Raw genomic sequence first — 18,120 nt, 5'->3', positions numbered from 1 at the left:
TTAAAACTTTCAAATTGATTTTAAACATTTTCATATTTCAAAAGAATTCTGGTATCCTTCATTTCTTTCCAAATAAACCTCATGAAAGTGAGTTTGTTTTGGAGGAAGAAGATGCGATTGAATTAGTCCAACAAACAGTTCGGAAATGCTTAGTCTTTCTTGGTATTGACCATGGAGTATAATTTTGTGGAGCTACTAATAATGGTAATTTTTTGAGATTTTTATGTTTTTCAAAGATTTAATCTGAAATTTGTCATATTTATTTATTCTTTAAAAAAATATTAAACATTAGAAAAATTACATTTAACCTTCGATTAAACATATTTAAGTTTGTCATTCTTAATACTTGGCCTCAATATAATAATTCTCAGGTTCTAGTACCTTGATGTTTTTTGGTTGATCAGAGACCCGCAGCCGTTAGTTTTTGTTGCGCTCTGGGTAAACATTGATATCGACCATACTAACAATATTCATTGTAACTCGAACTTACGGCTTGCATTCTGAAAATTATTAAAGCCGAGCTGAAGTTCAATTAGTGATTTGTTTCCCCGAAAATATAATTTAACGAGATATCGCTCGAGAATGTGCTCGTGTTGTTATCATCCTATCTTGGATTGGATATATTTTCAAATTTTCTGTTGTTATTTCTCTGACTACAGTACAATTTCTTATCCCTATGGATTTCCCTTCCTCACCGTTAAAAGAAACCGAAGAAAAATACTGGAAAAAAAGCCATTCTACTATTAAAAAATTTTAGACTTCACAAGTAAATTAAAATCCAAGATCCTAACATATTTTCTTGAACTCACCATTGGATGGATGTAAGCTGCAAGCACGTATTCTTTCACAATTATCATAATACTATAAATCTTTCCATAAATTTCAATATCTTTTACAGATTCCTAATTTGTAAGTTTTGAGTTCGACGTTTTTACATGAATATATACGTGCTCAATTTACCTGGTTCTCTTGACTTGAACAACCTTTCCTTGCGTATAGGAAGATTTTTACTTGAGGAGGCGATGTTTTCCGGCTTTCAGGAGCTGGGATTTTAACGTCACCGAGTATATCGTCTTACACGTGGTGCTTCGAAACAGCAAGGCCAGGAAGGTTTATCCGAGCACAGAGATCCTTATATTGCTAATGAGGTATTTTCTTGATAAAGTTGTGCTCAGTTAGGTGTTTTGAATAATAAGAGTGATTGGTTAGTTTTAGGTAAAATAAATATGATGTCAGCTGAGCCTCGGGTGGTCAAGATTGATAAATGGCTGGTTGGTGAATCCGTTAGTAGCAACAATAAAAATAGTGAAAGGAAAGTGAATTCAAGGCCGATGCGGATGCCGGTAGCGATGGCGATGCCAGTTATCTCTGTATCAGAAACTAAAGCTATTGATGAAGATTTGTACACCATTTCTCCTGAACTCCTCCGGGCACACACCGCCAAAAGAGTATATATTGCTACTTACACTTCCAAATAGGCTCTGCTATATTTTTAAGGTCCCATTTAGGATCTGCTAAATTTTTTTGGTTTAATATTTGCTATACTCAAAATATGTGAAATCATTTGGTCCGAAAGATAAAACATTACATGACATGCTTGTTTCATCCTTAAGTTTTACAAATGATTAGAGTTATCTATGTTATCTCTAAATTTGGATTATAATATTATACATCATTCGTCGTAACATTCCACGAGCCAAACCATGAGTCCTTGTATTTATCATCCACAGTCGGATACATGCGACAATATATATTGATATATAGGACTTGCTTACAGTTTTATGCATATAACGGTGTTAACTAGTCATTGTGTGTTCATCTGGCTATGGAATAAACAAACCCTTTTCTTATTTTATCGAAGTTTTAGATTGGATAACTCGTTTAGATTGAGAAATGCTGGGGAACGTGGTAAATAACCTCGTAAAAAAATCCGATTTCAACTCTCTTTTTTGAAACATTGTTACATGCATTGAAACATCATGTCTTTATAGTTTCTAAGCATTTTTCTACACGTGATACTATGCGTTTTTGCTAATGGAAGATCACCGGACCTAAAAAAAGATTAAAGAAAGTTGTAAATCAAAAAAGAAAATGTGAGTGTGGTCGTTTCTTAAAACTCTCCTAGAAGTTCATTCTGGGTGGTTTTGGTATGTCATCACCTAAATCTGACCATTTTATCAGATGGAAACTGAATCGGTGTCATCATGGTTATTAGTACGTTTTACTCATCTCTCTGTCTCTTACTTTGTTAATTTGTGCAGACTGCAGAGAAGGTTTGGGGTATCTTTTCAAGCTGCATCCATCCCAAATGCTCCTCCTAAGCTCGGTTAACCTCGCGTACTCTCATCTTCTGAATCGATCTAGTTCTCACATCTAAATGATGTTTCTATATCTTATTCTATGTATGTATACATGAAATAATAATTGTATCGACTCACTTCTCACATTTCGAATAGTGTTTCAATCTCATATTTCATGTATATATATACGTGATGGGAACCAGCAATTGTAACGATAGATTTGCATCTAAGATCAGATCTTGAGAGTTTAATCTACAGATCTTGAAAAGTCTCCAAAAACAAGGGAACATTATCTAATCCTCACTTCCTTCCACTTGTTCTGTCGTTCATAGCGTGATGCTTTTTATGTTGTGTTTGGATGTGAGTATTGATTTGTATGGAATGATTTGAATCGATGATGGATTTGAAACTTGAATTAGAAAGGAACACTCTCAGTTAGATTTATATTCGAATACGTCAATCCAAACACGCTCAGTAGGGAGCAGACAATTTAGATGAGGAGATGATGGCCAGGGACCAATTGAATACACATCATCAATTCTTTAGTTGTTCTCTCCCATCTGTCGTGAATCCATCTCTACCAATATGTTGAATCCACTTAATTCATCTTTTCTTGACGTAAAATGGAGACTTGAACAATGTAAAAGTTTCAGCATAGAATCTGCGGTTTGCCATCTCCAAAGACAACCGCTTAATATTATTTGCTCTTGTTCACAGCATGGATCAATAAAATCGAGAGCGGCTGAAACATACCGAGAATAAGCGGCCTAAATATATTTGAAAGGAGAGAAACAAGGATTTTTACAAAAAATATGCATAAAAGTTGAGTCTTTTTCGAGCAAAGTAGCGATTTCCCTGCCGGATCTGCTCTGGCTAAAGACGAAAACAATAGAAACAGCAGTGAAATCGAAGGTGCTTCAAGAATGCACCTTGAGACTAATGATCAGGAATTTAATAAGAGTTTTGTGTGAAATGGAAAGGGAAAATGAAAAATCAAAAGTATTCACCTTCAGTAAATAATGCTCAGGTGCTAGCACAATTAGAGTCCCGCGCTACCGAATTCTAGGATAAACATGGAACTTAGTTATATGAAGAATCGAAACACACTTTGAAATGGTAATATCTCTCATTGTTAAACAATTGAATCCCTAGGTTCTCCTGTAATATTAAACGGGCACAGGGCAAGAAATTCACTAAATTCAAAGTTTTTTCTAGAAAGTATGGTTGAGGCCATATTGAAATGAAAGTTAACACAGCAAGTATAAAAAATCTAATACAAACAGGAACTAGAGTCTGAATGGTTGAGGCCATATTGAAATGAAAGTTAACACAGCAAGTATAAGAAATCTAATACAAACAGGAACTAGAGTCTGAATCTCTACAACGCTTAGATCGCAAATTCTCGAATGCAAGCAACAGAACATAGTAATAGCCCCATATACCCCCTAACAGTGTTCAGATTCTTGTGAACGTCTAGCTTGAGACCGCACTGATCGGATTATATGAACACATATTCTGACTGTCCACATATGAAGACAAGAAAGAACTTCAAATAAAATTAACAGCAACACGATCAATTCAGTTGTACTACAGACTAAAAGGAATGGCAATTAACTGAGCACCAATTAGCTTTGACTATTTTTGCCACAAACTGGATTTATGCATCAAAGCAGATGAATTATGTCAGTATCTCACATTCCTCCATGACAAGCACAGAGTGTCTACAGAACTTTATGGCCTAACCCACCCAGAAGGCTATATTTTGAACTCAGGCGTCGCTCCAATGCTTATAGCCAAATATTGGTACTATAATCGACAATCGACCAAACAAGAGGAGAAACTTGAAAGGGCTTATGTTGAGCTGGTGTTGATAATGTGTTGCATATTAATATTATAGTCTCAACCAGTATGCAAGCATCAAATACTGACAGGCGAGCAAAGACAGGTAATAGTGAGTAATTTCGGCTACACAGTGGGTGAACATACATGTCATATCCACTCCACAAGCATCTAGGACTGGAAGCCTAGTCTTTTGGACAATCGGTAAATAACTCTAATCCTATGTTATAGAAGTCAAGAGGATGCCGATGATACACTTAGTTATCATGATCATTCATAGTATTTGTTTAAACTTTTAAGCTTTGCTTCTAATAAACAATGGTTGCCGATTATATGCTCCTACTCTGAACTCAAAAGATTCTGTCACGACTCAAGAACCATCTAGCAGGGTTACCAAATCAGAGAACCAAGAACTCATAACAATACGTTAATAATGTCTCAAAATTGACAAATGAACACCCAAAATTATGTAAATAAAAGTGGCATAATTCAGTGAATACAACTCATCGGTAAGATAATGCTTTATCAAAATTTAAAAAAAATAACTTGGCTCCACTAGTCTACCAATCCTTACCCAACTAATGCCGTTCAACTCAATCAATTGCCTCAGGAAGCTTGCCTGCTGCTGTTCAAAATCGAACCCAATGCCCCCAAAACCGCAAAAGCCAAAAGCGGACTAACATCCAGCGTGTTGAAAACTGGGGGAATAATATTCCTAAAGAGATTCAAATACGGATCACACAAGTCCCGAATAGCGGATAGCGGCTGCCTATCCCACGGTATATTGGGAAACCAACTCAACAAAACCCTAACCATCAAAACCCCACTGTATATATCCAGCCATTTCGCCATCCCCGCCGCCACCACCGTGAAGGGCGTGTTCAAAGACCCTGTCGGCACGTTCTTCATCGCAGCAAAAAAAGCGGGTCCGGCGGCGGAGAGCATCGGTTCCTTCAACTGTAGGCCTAAGTTCAAAATTCCACGGGACAACAACTTGGAGGCTGCAAGCGTGATTGCCAGGAGGGTTGTGACCGTACGGGTCGACCCGGAGAGTAAATCTTGGGCGGGAATCGCATTTTGGCGAGGCTTAATTAATGGAATTTCTTGAATTCGGGAAATTGAAGCGTAAATTCTTGATTTTGATGGGATTTGAAGCGGAGAAAAGCATAGGGGTTTAGGTTTTGAGAAGAAGGGAAGGCGGTGATTGACGGAGGTGAGGAGGGTTTGAGAAGCTACGAGAGAAGAAGCCATGCTTGTTTCTGTGGGTTTAGATTGTCAAATGATAATATCTCGATAACCTTTCGATTGATTCGATGGTATTTGTGTGAAAGGAGGTGTTTGGTAGTTGGTACTTTGGTTTAAAGATTTATTTCTTTGAATGCTAGAAGATTCTTTCATCATATCTAACATATAAAAATATTATTTTTCATCGAGATATGAATCAGTTTGACATATACTACGAACATATATTTACAAAATCATCTCACAAAAAAGTACTCTAAAAATGTTAATTTTCACTTCAAATATAGATAGGATCTACCCCTCTCACGAATATAAATAATAAGTTCATCTCACATAAGACTTCACGGATGTATTCATATAGAGATTTACTTATGTTTTTAAAATAACATATTTTAATAAAGTTATTGATTTTTATTAACTTCTATAGAATTTTTCATGCCTTTATAACATCTTTATTTAAATTTTTTTTACATATATTTGCAAATGGAATTTTTATATGAAAAATATACTAGTTATATCAAATATAAAAAAACATTAAAATATATTTAATTAACGATAAATTTGTAAAAAATACTTCTGTCAATGTTTGAATTAAGATTCGATATCTAACCACAATTTTTTAAGAATCAGTAACTGATAATATTATAATTTTAGTTTTAACTCCCTATAAACCCAAATTTATATTTTTTGTTCTTTTATTATTTAAATAAATATATTATTTTGTCTACAAAAATTACACGTTCTTCTCCATCTAAAATATAATTTTTTTTAAAATATTGTTTCTCAATTATCATGGAATAAGAGTAAATACTTATTTTGACATATAAATTATCTATTATAGGGTTTCAGATATTTGATTTCGCTCTTTGAATACTCGAAATGTATAAGAAAATACTACATTTTCGAATAATCACCATAAATTCAGTCATTGTTGATCTTTTCATGAAAAATGAATAAGGATGATTTATTAATGTCATTTTATTTTATTTTTAAAAAAAACATAATTAATCACTTATCATAAAATAAGATTAAGTATTTATTTTGACCTACAAAGTATTTATTTTGATGTTTCAAATGCTTGATTTGGCTCTTTAAATGCTCCAAATTTGTAAGAAAATATTGGATCTTCGAGCAATCACCATAAATTTAATAATTGTTAGTCTTTTCATTGAAAATGTACTAAGATTACTTGTTCATGTCATCTAATTTTTGAAAAACCACAGTTTCTCACTCATAATGAAATTAGAAAAGGCGTTTATTTTGACCGATAAAATACCTATTTTGAGGTTTCAAATATTTGATTTAGCTATTTGAATACTTCAAATATGTAATAAAAATACTTGAGTTTCAAGTAATATTAAGTGACTTTTGATGGTGTCATTTGTGAAGTTAAAATGTCATACCTAAATTAGTAGAAAGAATATCTAATTAGAGTCTACAAATACATTATTTTACTCCCTAAATACTCATATCGAATTATTTGGGGATGTCAAAATATAGTTTGAAGTCAATATTGAGTGGCACTGATGATGACATTCATTAAATAAAAATGTGATACCTAAATTAATACAAATAAGACATAATTCGAGTCCACAAATACTTGATTTTATCTTTTAAAAACTCAAATTATAGATGTAAAAATATATAATTTGAAGTTAATATTGAGTTGTCTTTGATGACGAGATTAGTGAATTAAAAACGTGGTATCTAAATTGGTACAAATAGTAACTAATTCGATCTCACGTATACTTGATTTTACTCTTATAAGACTCAATTTTGACTATTTTGATATATAAGAAAATATAGTTTCAAATAATATTCAGTGATTTTTGATTTGTCATTTGTGAAGTTAAAATTTGATACCTAAATTGGTACAAATAGTATCTAATTTGAATCTACCGATACTTGATTTTACTCTCTAAATACAAAAAATCAATTAATTTTTTAATGTCAAAATATACAGTCTGAAGGTATTATTAAGTGCCCTTTGATGATGATATTCGTGAAATAAAAATGTGATACTTAAATTAATACAAATAATACTTAATTCGAGTCAAGAGATACTTGATTTTACCCTTTTAAACTCAAATTTGATTATTTGATGTTGTCAAAAAATATAGTTTGAAGTTAATATTTTCTAAGGTGTCATTCTGTAGGACCGAGCGTTTGCCGCTTTACCAAAAGCTATAGCTATAGCTTTTGGTAATGGTGCAACTCAAATATTTTAAACCGCTCAGCAGCTCAACCACCACGGTTCCATCGCTCTACCAAGCAAAGACAATTATTGCACCCAACAATCTCCCTCCCAATAATTGCACTCCTTGCGATCAATGAGAATCGAACCCGTGACCTTGGCTCTGATACCAATTGTAAGACCGAGCGCTTGCCGCTTTACCAAAAACTATAGCTAGTGGTAATGGTGCAACTCAAATCGTTTAAACCGCACAGTAGCTCAACCACCACAGTTCGATCGCTCTATCAAGAAAGGACAATTATTGTACCCAACACATTCGTTAAGTAAAAATATGATACATAAATTGGTACAAATAAAACCTAATTTGATGTACAAATAGTTGATTTTACCCCATAAATACTCATATCCGATTATTCGGTGATGTCAAATTAAACATTTTTAATGTCACATTTTTAGGTATCACATTTATAATTCACGGATGTCATTATCAAATAAGTAATATGTCACATTTTTAGGTATCACATTTTTAGTTCACAAATGTTAAAAGAATATAGTTTGAAGTTAATAACTTTTGTAGGTGTCATTAGCGAATGCCACTCGATAATATTCATAGAGTCGAATTAGGTACTATTATTATTAAATTAGGTATCACATTTTTACTTCACGGATGTCATTATCAAATGTCACTAAATGTTAAATTCAAATTATTTATTTTAACATTCCCAAGTAATCGGATATGAGTACTTAGGGGATAAAATCAACTATTTGTAACTAGAATTAAGGTGTTCTTGTACCAATTCAGGTATCACATTTTTACTTCACGAATGACGTCATAGAAAATATTAACTTCAAACTATATTTTTTGACATCATCAAATAATCAAATTTGAGTCTTTAAGGGGTAAAATCAAGTATTTCTAAACTCGAGTTATGTATTATTTGTATTAATTTAGGTATCACATTTTTACTTCACGAATGTCATCATACAATGCCACTCAATATTATCTTCAAACTATATATTTTGACATAAAAAAAATTAATTGAATTTTAGTATTTAGGGAGTAAAATCAAGTATTTATAGACTCGAATTAGATATTTTTTATATCAATTTAGGTATCACATTTTAGCTTCACAAATGACACATCAAAAGTCACTCAATATTACTTCAAATTATATTTTTGTATATCCCAAAATAATCAAAATTGAGTCTTAAAGGGTAAAATCAAGTATATGTGAGATCGAATTATGTACTATTTGTACCAATTTATGTATCATATTTCTAATTCACAAATCTCATCATCAAATGTCACTCAATATTAACTTCAAATATATATTTTGACATCCTCAAATAATTGAATTTGAGTATTTAATGGGTAAAATCAAGTATTTGTGGACTCGAATTATGTTTTATTTGTATTAATTTAGGTATCACATTTTTACTTCCAGAATGTCATCATCAGTGCCACTCAATATTAACTTCAAACTATATTTTGACATCCCCAACTAGTTGGATATGAGTATTTAGAGAGTAAAATAATGTATTTGTATACTCTAATTAGATACTCTTTTTACCAATTTAAGTATCACACTTTAACTTCACAAATGACACCATCAAAAGTTACTTAATATTATTTGAAACTGAAGTATTTTCTTATACATTTGAAGTATTCAAATAGTCAAATCAAATATTTGGAACCCCAAAATAAGTACTTTTTCTAATTCCATGATGAGTGAGAAACTGCGTTTTTTCAAAATTAGAAGACACAATTAAGTCATTTTAATGTATTTTCAATGAAAAATCAAAAATTACTAAATTTATGGTGATCGCTCGAAGATCCAGTATTTTCTTACATATTTGGTATCACGCCCTTACTCTATGCTTAGCATAATTACTATAATCAAAATAGAGTTTGAATGATATAACTATAGTATGAAGCAAATCAAACAAAGGGCATCAATTTGACGGGTTATAAAATTTTTGACATGGTGTCCCTACATTTTGTTTAATCCAAAAACTCATGCAATGTCATATATACAACAACATCCACTATATTTTCATACACAACCATGCACCATATTGTTATACAAATACATATTCTTATATACAAGCATACTTTGTATCATCATAAACATCATAAAACTTGTTCAAACCCTAACATATTTTAGTACAATACATATGCAGAAGCTATACAATAATAAGTCACGGTTCTTGTCGAGGTGAGGTGAGGCACGTCACAAGCATTCATTGGCGAACCGGCATCCTATGTTTCTTCACTACCTGATCCTGTAATACATGAGCTACGTGAGTTTATAACACTCAATAAGTTGGAACTTGTAAGTATCAACATACGTCGAAGGAACATACATATCAAGTCGTGACAACAATGAATCTTTAAACCATTTCATATCATAGCATATATTAATGTTCATTTTTGTACTTGAGCCGCATTAGTTGACCTGTACTACCGTGCTTGCTTTATTATATAGCTACTACTGTGTTGGACATCAGGGAGCAACCTTTGGAAACCCCACGCCCCATGAACATATATTGGCCAATAGGTTTGGTGGACTTAAAACCACCCATGATATCAACAAGCTCTATATCATGTAAAACTCAGTCTTTTTTCCTTTCATATTCATGTTCATGTTCATAACATAGCACCCATCATCAATATTCATGAGTTTCTTACAAATGTAATACATAACAATGGAATATGGTGCTATATTTTCATCAATAAGATACTAACAATATACATATAGCAATAATCAATGGGAAGTATTTGAAATCATAATATTACTCATGTATTACTTCAAGTACATGCCAACTTACAGTCCAAGCATAAGAACACTGGTTTGAGACGATGTTTATCGTTCCTATGCTGTCAAATACATCAATAAACCAATCACTATGTATATACTAGGTGAAAATCACTCATTTATTGTCCTCTACATGTATAGAATCCAAAAGAGATGAAAACTTACACCTTTAGGAAGCTCTTGGGATGGAGCACTAAGTTTTAACCTCAAAATGATGAAAGGAATGAAGAAGGAACTTTGGAGGAAGATTTCTTCGTTTTTCTTTCGTGTCTTGCTGTGAAGGGAAAGGAAAGAACTGATAAAATGGCTTAGAAAATCGATACTTATCTTTTCTCATGCAAGACGGCGCCCGGGCGGTCATTTTCTATCGCCTGGGCGCGGAATATTATTTAAAAATACTAGGCTTGAAATGCACCAGCGCTCGGGCGGTCATTTTCTACCGCTCGAGCGCCACCTGTTCTGCCTCTGCGCACTACTTCATCAAAGATCGCTCCAGAAACGTATCTTACGTTCATAATCTGAAAAAGTTGTAAACATGAAAGTTGTAGCCCTATGTCTTGGCCTGAATCTCCAATTGGTTTCAGGTCATTTGGAGGTCTGAGAAAAAGTTATGCCCATTCTCCCAACATGTGTTAGTGAAGGAATGACGATAAACATGACACACTTCGGGGCACTTTTGACTTGTCTTCCACAATGATTTGGACAAAACCCAAAACATGAAAGTTGTAGCATTATATCTTAGCTTTCTAATGGTTATGGCCTCACATAATTTGGATCAATATTCAAATCATTCTACTAAAACCCGTAAGAACTACCATATTTTCATCTCATTTCCTGCAGTCTCATACCAACTTTCATTACACTACTTCATCTACACATCTTACTATCATTATTTTGACACATATTGATTCTCAATACACCATAGACAATATAAAAATCATGTTCAATCTCAATATTGATACCTCAATCATCACGTGAAATCTAATGAGCTAAATAACTACATAATAAACGACATAAACGCATTATTATCATTTGTACGAATAACCGGGCATTATATTTGGAGTATTCAAAAAGCGAAATCAATAATCTGGAACTCCAAAATATGTACGCTGTAGGTCAAAATAAGTACTTATCTTAGTTCATGATTAGTGATAAACTATGTTTTTTAAAAAATAAAATGACATGAATAAATCATCCTAATGCATTTTTAATGAAAAGGCTAGCAATTACTGAATTTGTGGTGATTACTCGAAAATATAGTATTTTCTTATATATTTGGAGTATTCAAATGACGAAATCAAATATCTGAAACCACATAATAGATGTTTTGTATGTCAAAATAAGTATTTACTCTTATTCCATGATAATTGAGAAATAATATTTTTTTAAAACTATATTTTAGATAGAGAAAACACGTGTAATTTTGGTGTATAAAATAATATATTAATTTAAATAATAAAAAGATAAAAATGTAAATTTGGTTTGTAGGGAGTTAACACTAAAATTATTACATCTTCAGGTACTGATTCTTAAAAAATTATGGTTAGGTACTGAATCTTAATTTAAACATTGATAGAGGTATTTTTCACAAATTTACCCTTGAATTAATATCATTTAGAAAGTTTTTATATGATTATTCCATATAATTATTCTTAAATGTATGTGTGTGTGTGTGTGTGCCTATGTATATATATATATATATGATGTATAGTGTGCTCGGCACCTTTGAAGTACTTTCAACACGATAAATCAATGAGCTGCAATAGCTCGTGTTCTAAGAATGTTTACACCGATGAATTAAATCAAGTTTGATATTAAACCAAGCGGAAAATACTTTAAGTAATTATTCGTTAAGAAAAATGATAGATTTTATATCCCGTGCAAGTGTAACTGAAATACGGAAAATCAGTTAGAGCTTATATCAATTCAGTTATGGACAGAACAGAACTGATATCAGCTGAACTGATCAAAACAGTTAAGAACAAAAACAAGCAGTTAAACAGAAATAACACAAGATATGTTTATGGATGTTCGTAGACTTCAACTGCTCCTATGTTACCCTTTATAACACCTCGGGTAGGATCCACTACAAGACTTTGACCTATACAATTGATTTGTACAAACTCACTCAGCTTAGAACTTACCCAACTGTCTAACTGAACTCCTTTACTAGACTGAAGACAGCACCTTCCAGCCAACACTTGTTTAACGTCTGTGTGTCAAAGACTACATACACAAGTTTTATATCTTTGTGCAAGACGATATTTGAGTGGTGGTGGTGTGTGAGTGTGTGAGAACTGAACAGTGAACACTGTAAAAAAGTGTTCTCACACACTGAGAGAAATAAGCTTCTAAACTAAGCTGATATAACTTTGACGTGTTCCCTCTATTGGGCTGATTGCTTCCTTGTAAGCAGATAAGCAATAAGCGTGTCCTTGTATCTTCACACACTTCTCTATATTCACTATCTTCTTGTTAATGGTCTTGATCTGTATTTATAAAAGAAATGTGGCCGTACACCAAGACTCATCAAATATGATCGTTGCAGCTTGAATGTGTTCCTTGATACTTGTGTCTCGACTTTACTGACAAGCATTCAGGAACCTCTCGACTTTAATCTTTGCTCCAACGTCAATTATTATACTATTCATAGTACATATGCTTTACTCAGTACGCACAACTGGATTCCATAAGATAAGCTTGTCGTGTTATGCAAACTGATTGATTCTTAACTGATGCTCTGAACTGGTCAGTTAAACTGTTCTTGAACTAGATTGATGAAATCAGTTGGCTCGTCAGCTGAACTGATTTCAATGATTCAGTTGAACTGGTCAGTTGGGTTGTTCATCAGTTGAGCTCCTCATCAGCTGACCGGACTTCTGAAAGTCTTCTGCTGAATCACTTATCAACTGATCAATCAATTGAACTGATATTTGATACTTCAGTTGGTCTGGTTCAGTTCGAGTAATCAATTAGCACTTTCAGTTTGTTCTTCGAAAGCTTCAATTTAGGCTTGATAAGTTATAATTTAAAGCCTAATCAGTTTCAGCTTCCTGCGCATTTAGTTAAATTATTAGAAACAAAATAACAAGTTTTGTTATCATCAAAATCAAGATTGTGAACATGAAATATTCCAACAATCTCCCCCTTTTTGACGATCACAAAATTTGAACAATTAGAGGGAAAGTAAAATTACAATTTGAGGGATAACACATTTAAAAATAATTAAAAAAAACTTCCCCTCAACAACTGAATAAAAAACGAGTTTTAAAAACAATTTCAGTTCGAGGGTAAGAAAACTCTCCTTCAACAACTGAATTAAAAACTCCTCTTTGAAAAATAATTATCTACGCAGACATTCAGAGGTTTTAATCATTCAAGCAGTTCAGGCAAGAAATATTGGAAATATCAGTTCATTCACATAGAAACAGAACTGGATAAATATGATGTTTATTTAATCAAATAGATCTCCCTTGTATTACACATTTAAGTACATCACCAATTATAAGTACATCACCAATTATAAGGGAAATTGCTACTACAATAGCATATTTTAAAAAACATCAAATATCAGTTAGTTTATTTATGACATAACTGGATAAACCAACAACTGGTTGCCTTGAGCTCTTGAAATATTGCAACGACCTTGAGTCTTTTCGCCGGTAGAACAGCTAGCTGATTTGGACAAGATGCTCCACTTTAATCATCCAACAGCTCAACATATCTGGGTTTCGTCTGTTGAACAGGTGACTTGGTAGGCTTTGCAGCTGAAACCCTATCTTCCGATCAGTTTTGCCGAACAGCCAACAAGTAAGACTCTTATCCCTACATGCTGATTAAAACCCCAAAGCTCATATTCTAATGAAGTGGCTACAATGTTAGTTGTAGAGCCAAACCTCTCAACCCTTCGCAATGAGCGTTAGATAAAAATTTTCAAATAGTTTTGAAAATAATATAAAGTACTTTCAAATAGCTCTTGAAACTATTTTAAAGCAAAGTAATTTTAAATAACATTTTAAAATATATTTTTAAAATCAGTTTTCAAATGTTCTTCTTAGAACAGCTAGCTCTGATATCAATTAATGGATCGTGTGCTCGGCACCTTTGAAATACTTTCAACACAATAAATCAATGAGCTGCAATAGCTCGTGTTCTAAGAATATTTACACCGATGAATTAAATCAAGTTTGGTATTAACCAAGCGGAAAATACTTGAAGTAATCATTCATTAAGAAAACTGATAGATTTTATATCATGTGCAACTGAATAACTGAAATACGGGAAATCAGTTAGAGCTTATATCAGTTCAGTTATGGACAGAACTGAACTGATATCAGCTGAACTGATCAAAACAGTTAAGAACAAAAACAAGCAACTAAACAGAAATAACACAAGATATGTTTATGGATGTTTGGAGACTTAAACTGCTCCTACGTCATCCCTTCTACCACCTCGGGTAGGATCCACTAGAAGACTTTGATCTATACAATTGATTTGTACAAACCTATTTAACTTAGGACTTACCCAACTATCTAACTGAACTCCTAGACTAAACTGAAGGCAGTACCTTCTAGCCAACACTTGTTTAACGTCTGTGTGTCAAAGACTACATACAGAAGTTTTACGTCTTTGTGCAAGACGATATTTGAGTGGTGGTGGTGTGTGAGTGTGTAAGAACTGAACAATGAACACCGTAAGAAAGTGTTCTCACACACTGAGAGAAATAATCTTCTAAACTAAGCTGATATAACTTTGAAATGTTCCCTCTACTGGGCTGATTGCTTCCTTGTAAGCTGATAAGAAATAAGTGTGCCCAGGGGCGTAGCCAGAATTTCAAAATATGATGGGCTAGAAAATAAAAAAAAAGATTCTAGAAATCAGTACAACATTTTCCGTATGACATAAAGATTAAGTGTAAACCACGATTTAAACAACATAATAATCAAATCTGAATAAATAATTTCTAAAAGTTCAAACATTAATCATATGATAGAGTAAGCATAACCAAAAAAAATACAACTCACGCCAAAAGAGGGTAACTTAAATAAACACTACTTTAGTCGCAACCTTCGATTTTTCAAAAGATCAAATCTATCAATTATGTAATCTATATCAATGTCATGAGCAATCTCTCTCTCAATATACAAAACCATTGCATTGTTTAAATATCCGTGCTCCATTTTGTTGCGAAGTGGTGTCTTGAGAAGTTTCATCCCTGAAAATGCTCGCTCAGTTGTAGCAGTGGAAACTGGAAGAGTCAAGACCAAACGAATCAATCTATCAACAATGAAATAAATCCTCGACTTCTTCATTTCAACTAGTAGTCGGCATAATTTAGGAAGAGAATCAACATTTTTAAACCTCGCATCGTCAAATACATCAAGCTTGTAATGATCCAATTGAGTCTTCAAATGTTTCATGTCATCTTTGGAAAAATCGTTGGGATAAAATTTATCAATTAAAGAATAAATAACACTTTCAGAAAATGATTTGAAGCCATCACTGGGATTCAAGGCTTCACAGAGATTGAGAAGCTCTATTGATTGCTCAGTCAATCGTGTATTCAACTCCATCAGCTGTTTGTCAATCAAAACATTGAATACATGAAAATGATAGTATTCTTCCACTGTAAAATGATTTTTCTGTTGACAAGAACGTTTAGTACCTTCAACATAACGAGCTGTCAAATCAGGCACTACAATGTCATGATTATCACAAAAATTATTCACACTCCATAGAAAATCTTCCCATTCATCATCTCGCATTTTCTGGAAAAGCAATTTTGTAGTCATGACTAAACTCATTGCATTCAGAATGTCCTGATTTTTTCTTTGCAAAGCCTGACATAACATATCAGATGCTTCCAAAACTCTATGCATCAACAACAAGATAAATACAAAATCAAATTTCATCATCTCTTTAAGCAAACCTTTAGCCTCTGCACGTATACTAAAGGCAGACTTTCCCCCCATGAAATCTTCTAGAAGTGTACAAACTGAACCAAACAATTCAATAACTCGACTAACAGAAGCGTAATGTGAACTCCATCGAGTAGAGGCAGGTCGTTGAAAAGTACTAGCTTGATTAACTCCAGTACCAGTCCCAAGTTCTCCAGATTCTCTCAAATCAATGATTTCATCTTCTCGAATTGATTTCAATTGAGAGTGTCTCTTTGAAGAAGAACCCACAAAATTGACAATTGAACTCAATTTGGAAAAAAATAGCCATACATCTGATACCTCTTTAGCTGCTGCAACTAATGTAAGTTGCAACCGGTGAGCAAAACAATGAACATAATATGCAAATGGACAATCTTTGAGAAATAATGCTTGTAATCCATTCCATTCTCCCCGCATGTTGCTAGCACCATCGTATCCTTGACCTCGCATATTTTCAATCAAAAGCTTGTGTTGTGTAAAGATACTACATATATGTGTTTTCAAAGTCAAAGAATTAGTATTATCAACACCAACAACTTCAGAAAATCTCTCCCTAACAAACCCATCACAATCTATGTATCGCAAAACAATAGCCATTTGTGATCTATGAGATTCATCAACTGCTTCATCAACAAGAATACAGAATTTAGCATTCCCAACTTCATCACGGATTTTACTTCGCACAAGATCGGCAATAATTTTTAGAATCTCCTGTTGAATTGATGGTGATGTATACTTGGCATTTTTAGATGCTTTATCTAAGATAATATCACCAATTTCTTTAGACAATTCTCCTTGAAATTTGACAATTTCAAGAAAATTTCCACGATTATGAGAATCTACAGACTCATCATGTCCTCTAAATGCACACCCTTGTAATGCTAGCCATCTTACAGCTCTAATCGATGTCTTTATAAGCAATCTGTTTTGCTTTACAATATTCTCAGATTGTTTATTCATCTTTCTATCGATATGTTGAGATACATTTTTCAATCCCTCCAATTTTTGCATAGCAGTACTATGTAATGAATTGCAATCTCCTTCATATCTTTTCAGTGGACATGTTTTGCAATTCACTCTTTTCCAATTCTTAAATCCTTCAATCGTAAATTTCTTCTGATACGATGAAGGAACTTCAAAAAGATAACATGAGAAACAAAATGCACTTTCTTTTATTTTAGAAAACTCAAGCCATGGAAATTTTACGAACCAAGAAGACTGAAAACTACGTTTTTTATGCTTAAAATCAACAAGTGGATATTCATATATAGGTTGATATGGTCCCATACCAACATATTCTCTTCGAACATCATCTTGTTTATCACATGGATATTCCAATATTCTAATTCGTTTCCCAGGATCACGTTCATAATATGGATTATTTCCTTCTAATGGATCGAGAGCAATTTCATTGTCAGGTTTGAGTTTTTTGGTTTTCAATGTAGATCTTGAACTTGACGGAAGAGGATCATTTGAAGTTTTTGATAACTGCTCGTTGTTCTTTTGGATGAAATAATTAGTAATGCTTCTTTTTGACATTTTGATTCACCTATAAATAAACAACCTATAAACATCATTTTATTTCACCTGAAAGAATACTCTTCATTGAAATTAAAATATGATTAAAAAAACAATTTTGTCTATCTTTTGAGTAACCAAACATCAAAGACACTAAACAGATAATTCATGGTGCTATGATTCCTTAAAAGAATACAATTAATTTATTACAAGTTTTTTTTATCTTGAACCAAGAATAGACCAAACTCATATTCAAAAAACACTAGAAACTA

The 18,120-nt window shown here is 32.9% G+C and overlaps 2 protein-coding genes and 1 long non-coding RNA gene across 5 annotated transcripts; 1 reads left to right on the top strand and 2 right to left on the bottom strand.

Moving 5' to 3' along the window:
• The first annotated feature begins 793 nt into the window (after window positions 1-793).
• On the top strand, window positions 794-2,552 carry LOC140978804 (uncharacterized). Its single transcript, XR_012175626.1, has 4 exons — window positions 794-909; window positions 1,000-1,148; window positions 1,210-1,448; window positions 2,262-2,552. It is a non-coding gene; the product is annotated as an uncharacterized lncRNA (long non-coding RNA).
• Window positions 2,553-2,758: 206 nt separating this feature from the next.
• Window positions 2,759-5,480, bottom strand: LOC140979689 (ylmG homolog protein 1-2, chloroplastic-like). 3 transcript variants are annotated; one of them, XM_073445204.1, is made up of 2 exons: window positions 4,714-5,480; window positions 2,759-3,067 (listed from the first exon to the last, which is right to left on the bottom strand). In XM_073445204.1, exon 1 carries the CDS (start codon window positions 5,388-5,390, stop codon window positions 4,746-4,748), a length of 645 nt encoding a protein of 214 aa, XP_073301305.1. In that variant the 5' UTR covers window positions 5,391-5,480; the 3' UTR covers window positions 2,759-3,067; window positions 4,714-4,745. The 3 variants fall into 3 exon arrangements, with proteins under 3 accessions (XP_073301305.1, XP_073301304.1, XP_073301303.1); XM_073445203.1 differs by having other exon boundaries at window positions 2,760-3,042; XM_073445202.1 differs by lacking the exon at window positions 2,759-3,067 and adding an exon at window positions 3,622-3,819.
• A 9,962-nt stretch (window positions 5,481-15,442) lies between these two features.
• On the bottom strand, window positions 15,443-17,869 carry LOC140979092 (uncharacterized). Its single transcript, XM_073444441.1, has one exon. It carries the CDS (start codon window positions 17,867-17,869, stop codon window positions 15,443-15,445), a length of 2,427 nt encoding a protein of 808 aa, XP_073300542.1.
• Window positions 17,870-18,120: the final 251 nt, after the last annotated feature.

Source organism: Primulina huaijiensis, chromosome 6, assembly GCF_012295235.1.
Source record: "Primulina huaijiensis isolate GDHJ02 chromosome 6, ASM1229523v2, whole genome shotgun sequence".
Taxonomy (NCBI): domain Eukaryota; kingdom Viridiplantae; phylum Streptophyta; class Magnoliopsida; order Lamiales; family Gesneriaceae; genus Primulina; species Primulina huaijiensis.
Note: the sequence above shows the minus strand (reverse complement) of the source record. Positions and strands in the feature narration are given on the sequence as shown.

Excerpts from the sequence above, each read along its gene's own strand:
- LOC140979092 (XM_073444441.1), bottom strand. The coding sequence starts at position 17,869 with ATGTCAAAAAGAAGCATTACTAATTATTTCATCCAAAAGAACAACGAG.
- LOC140979689 (XM_073445204.1), bottom strand. The coding sequence starts at position 5,390 with ATGGCTTCTTCTCTCGTAGCTTCTCAAACCCTCCTCACCTCCGTCAAT.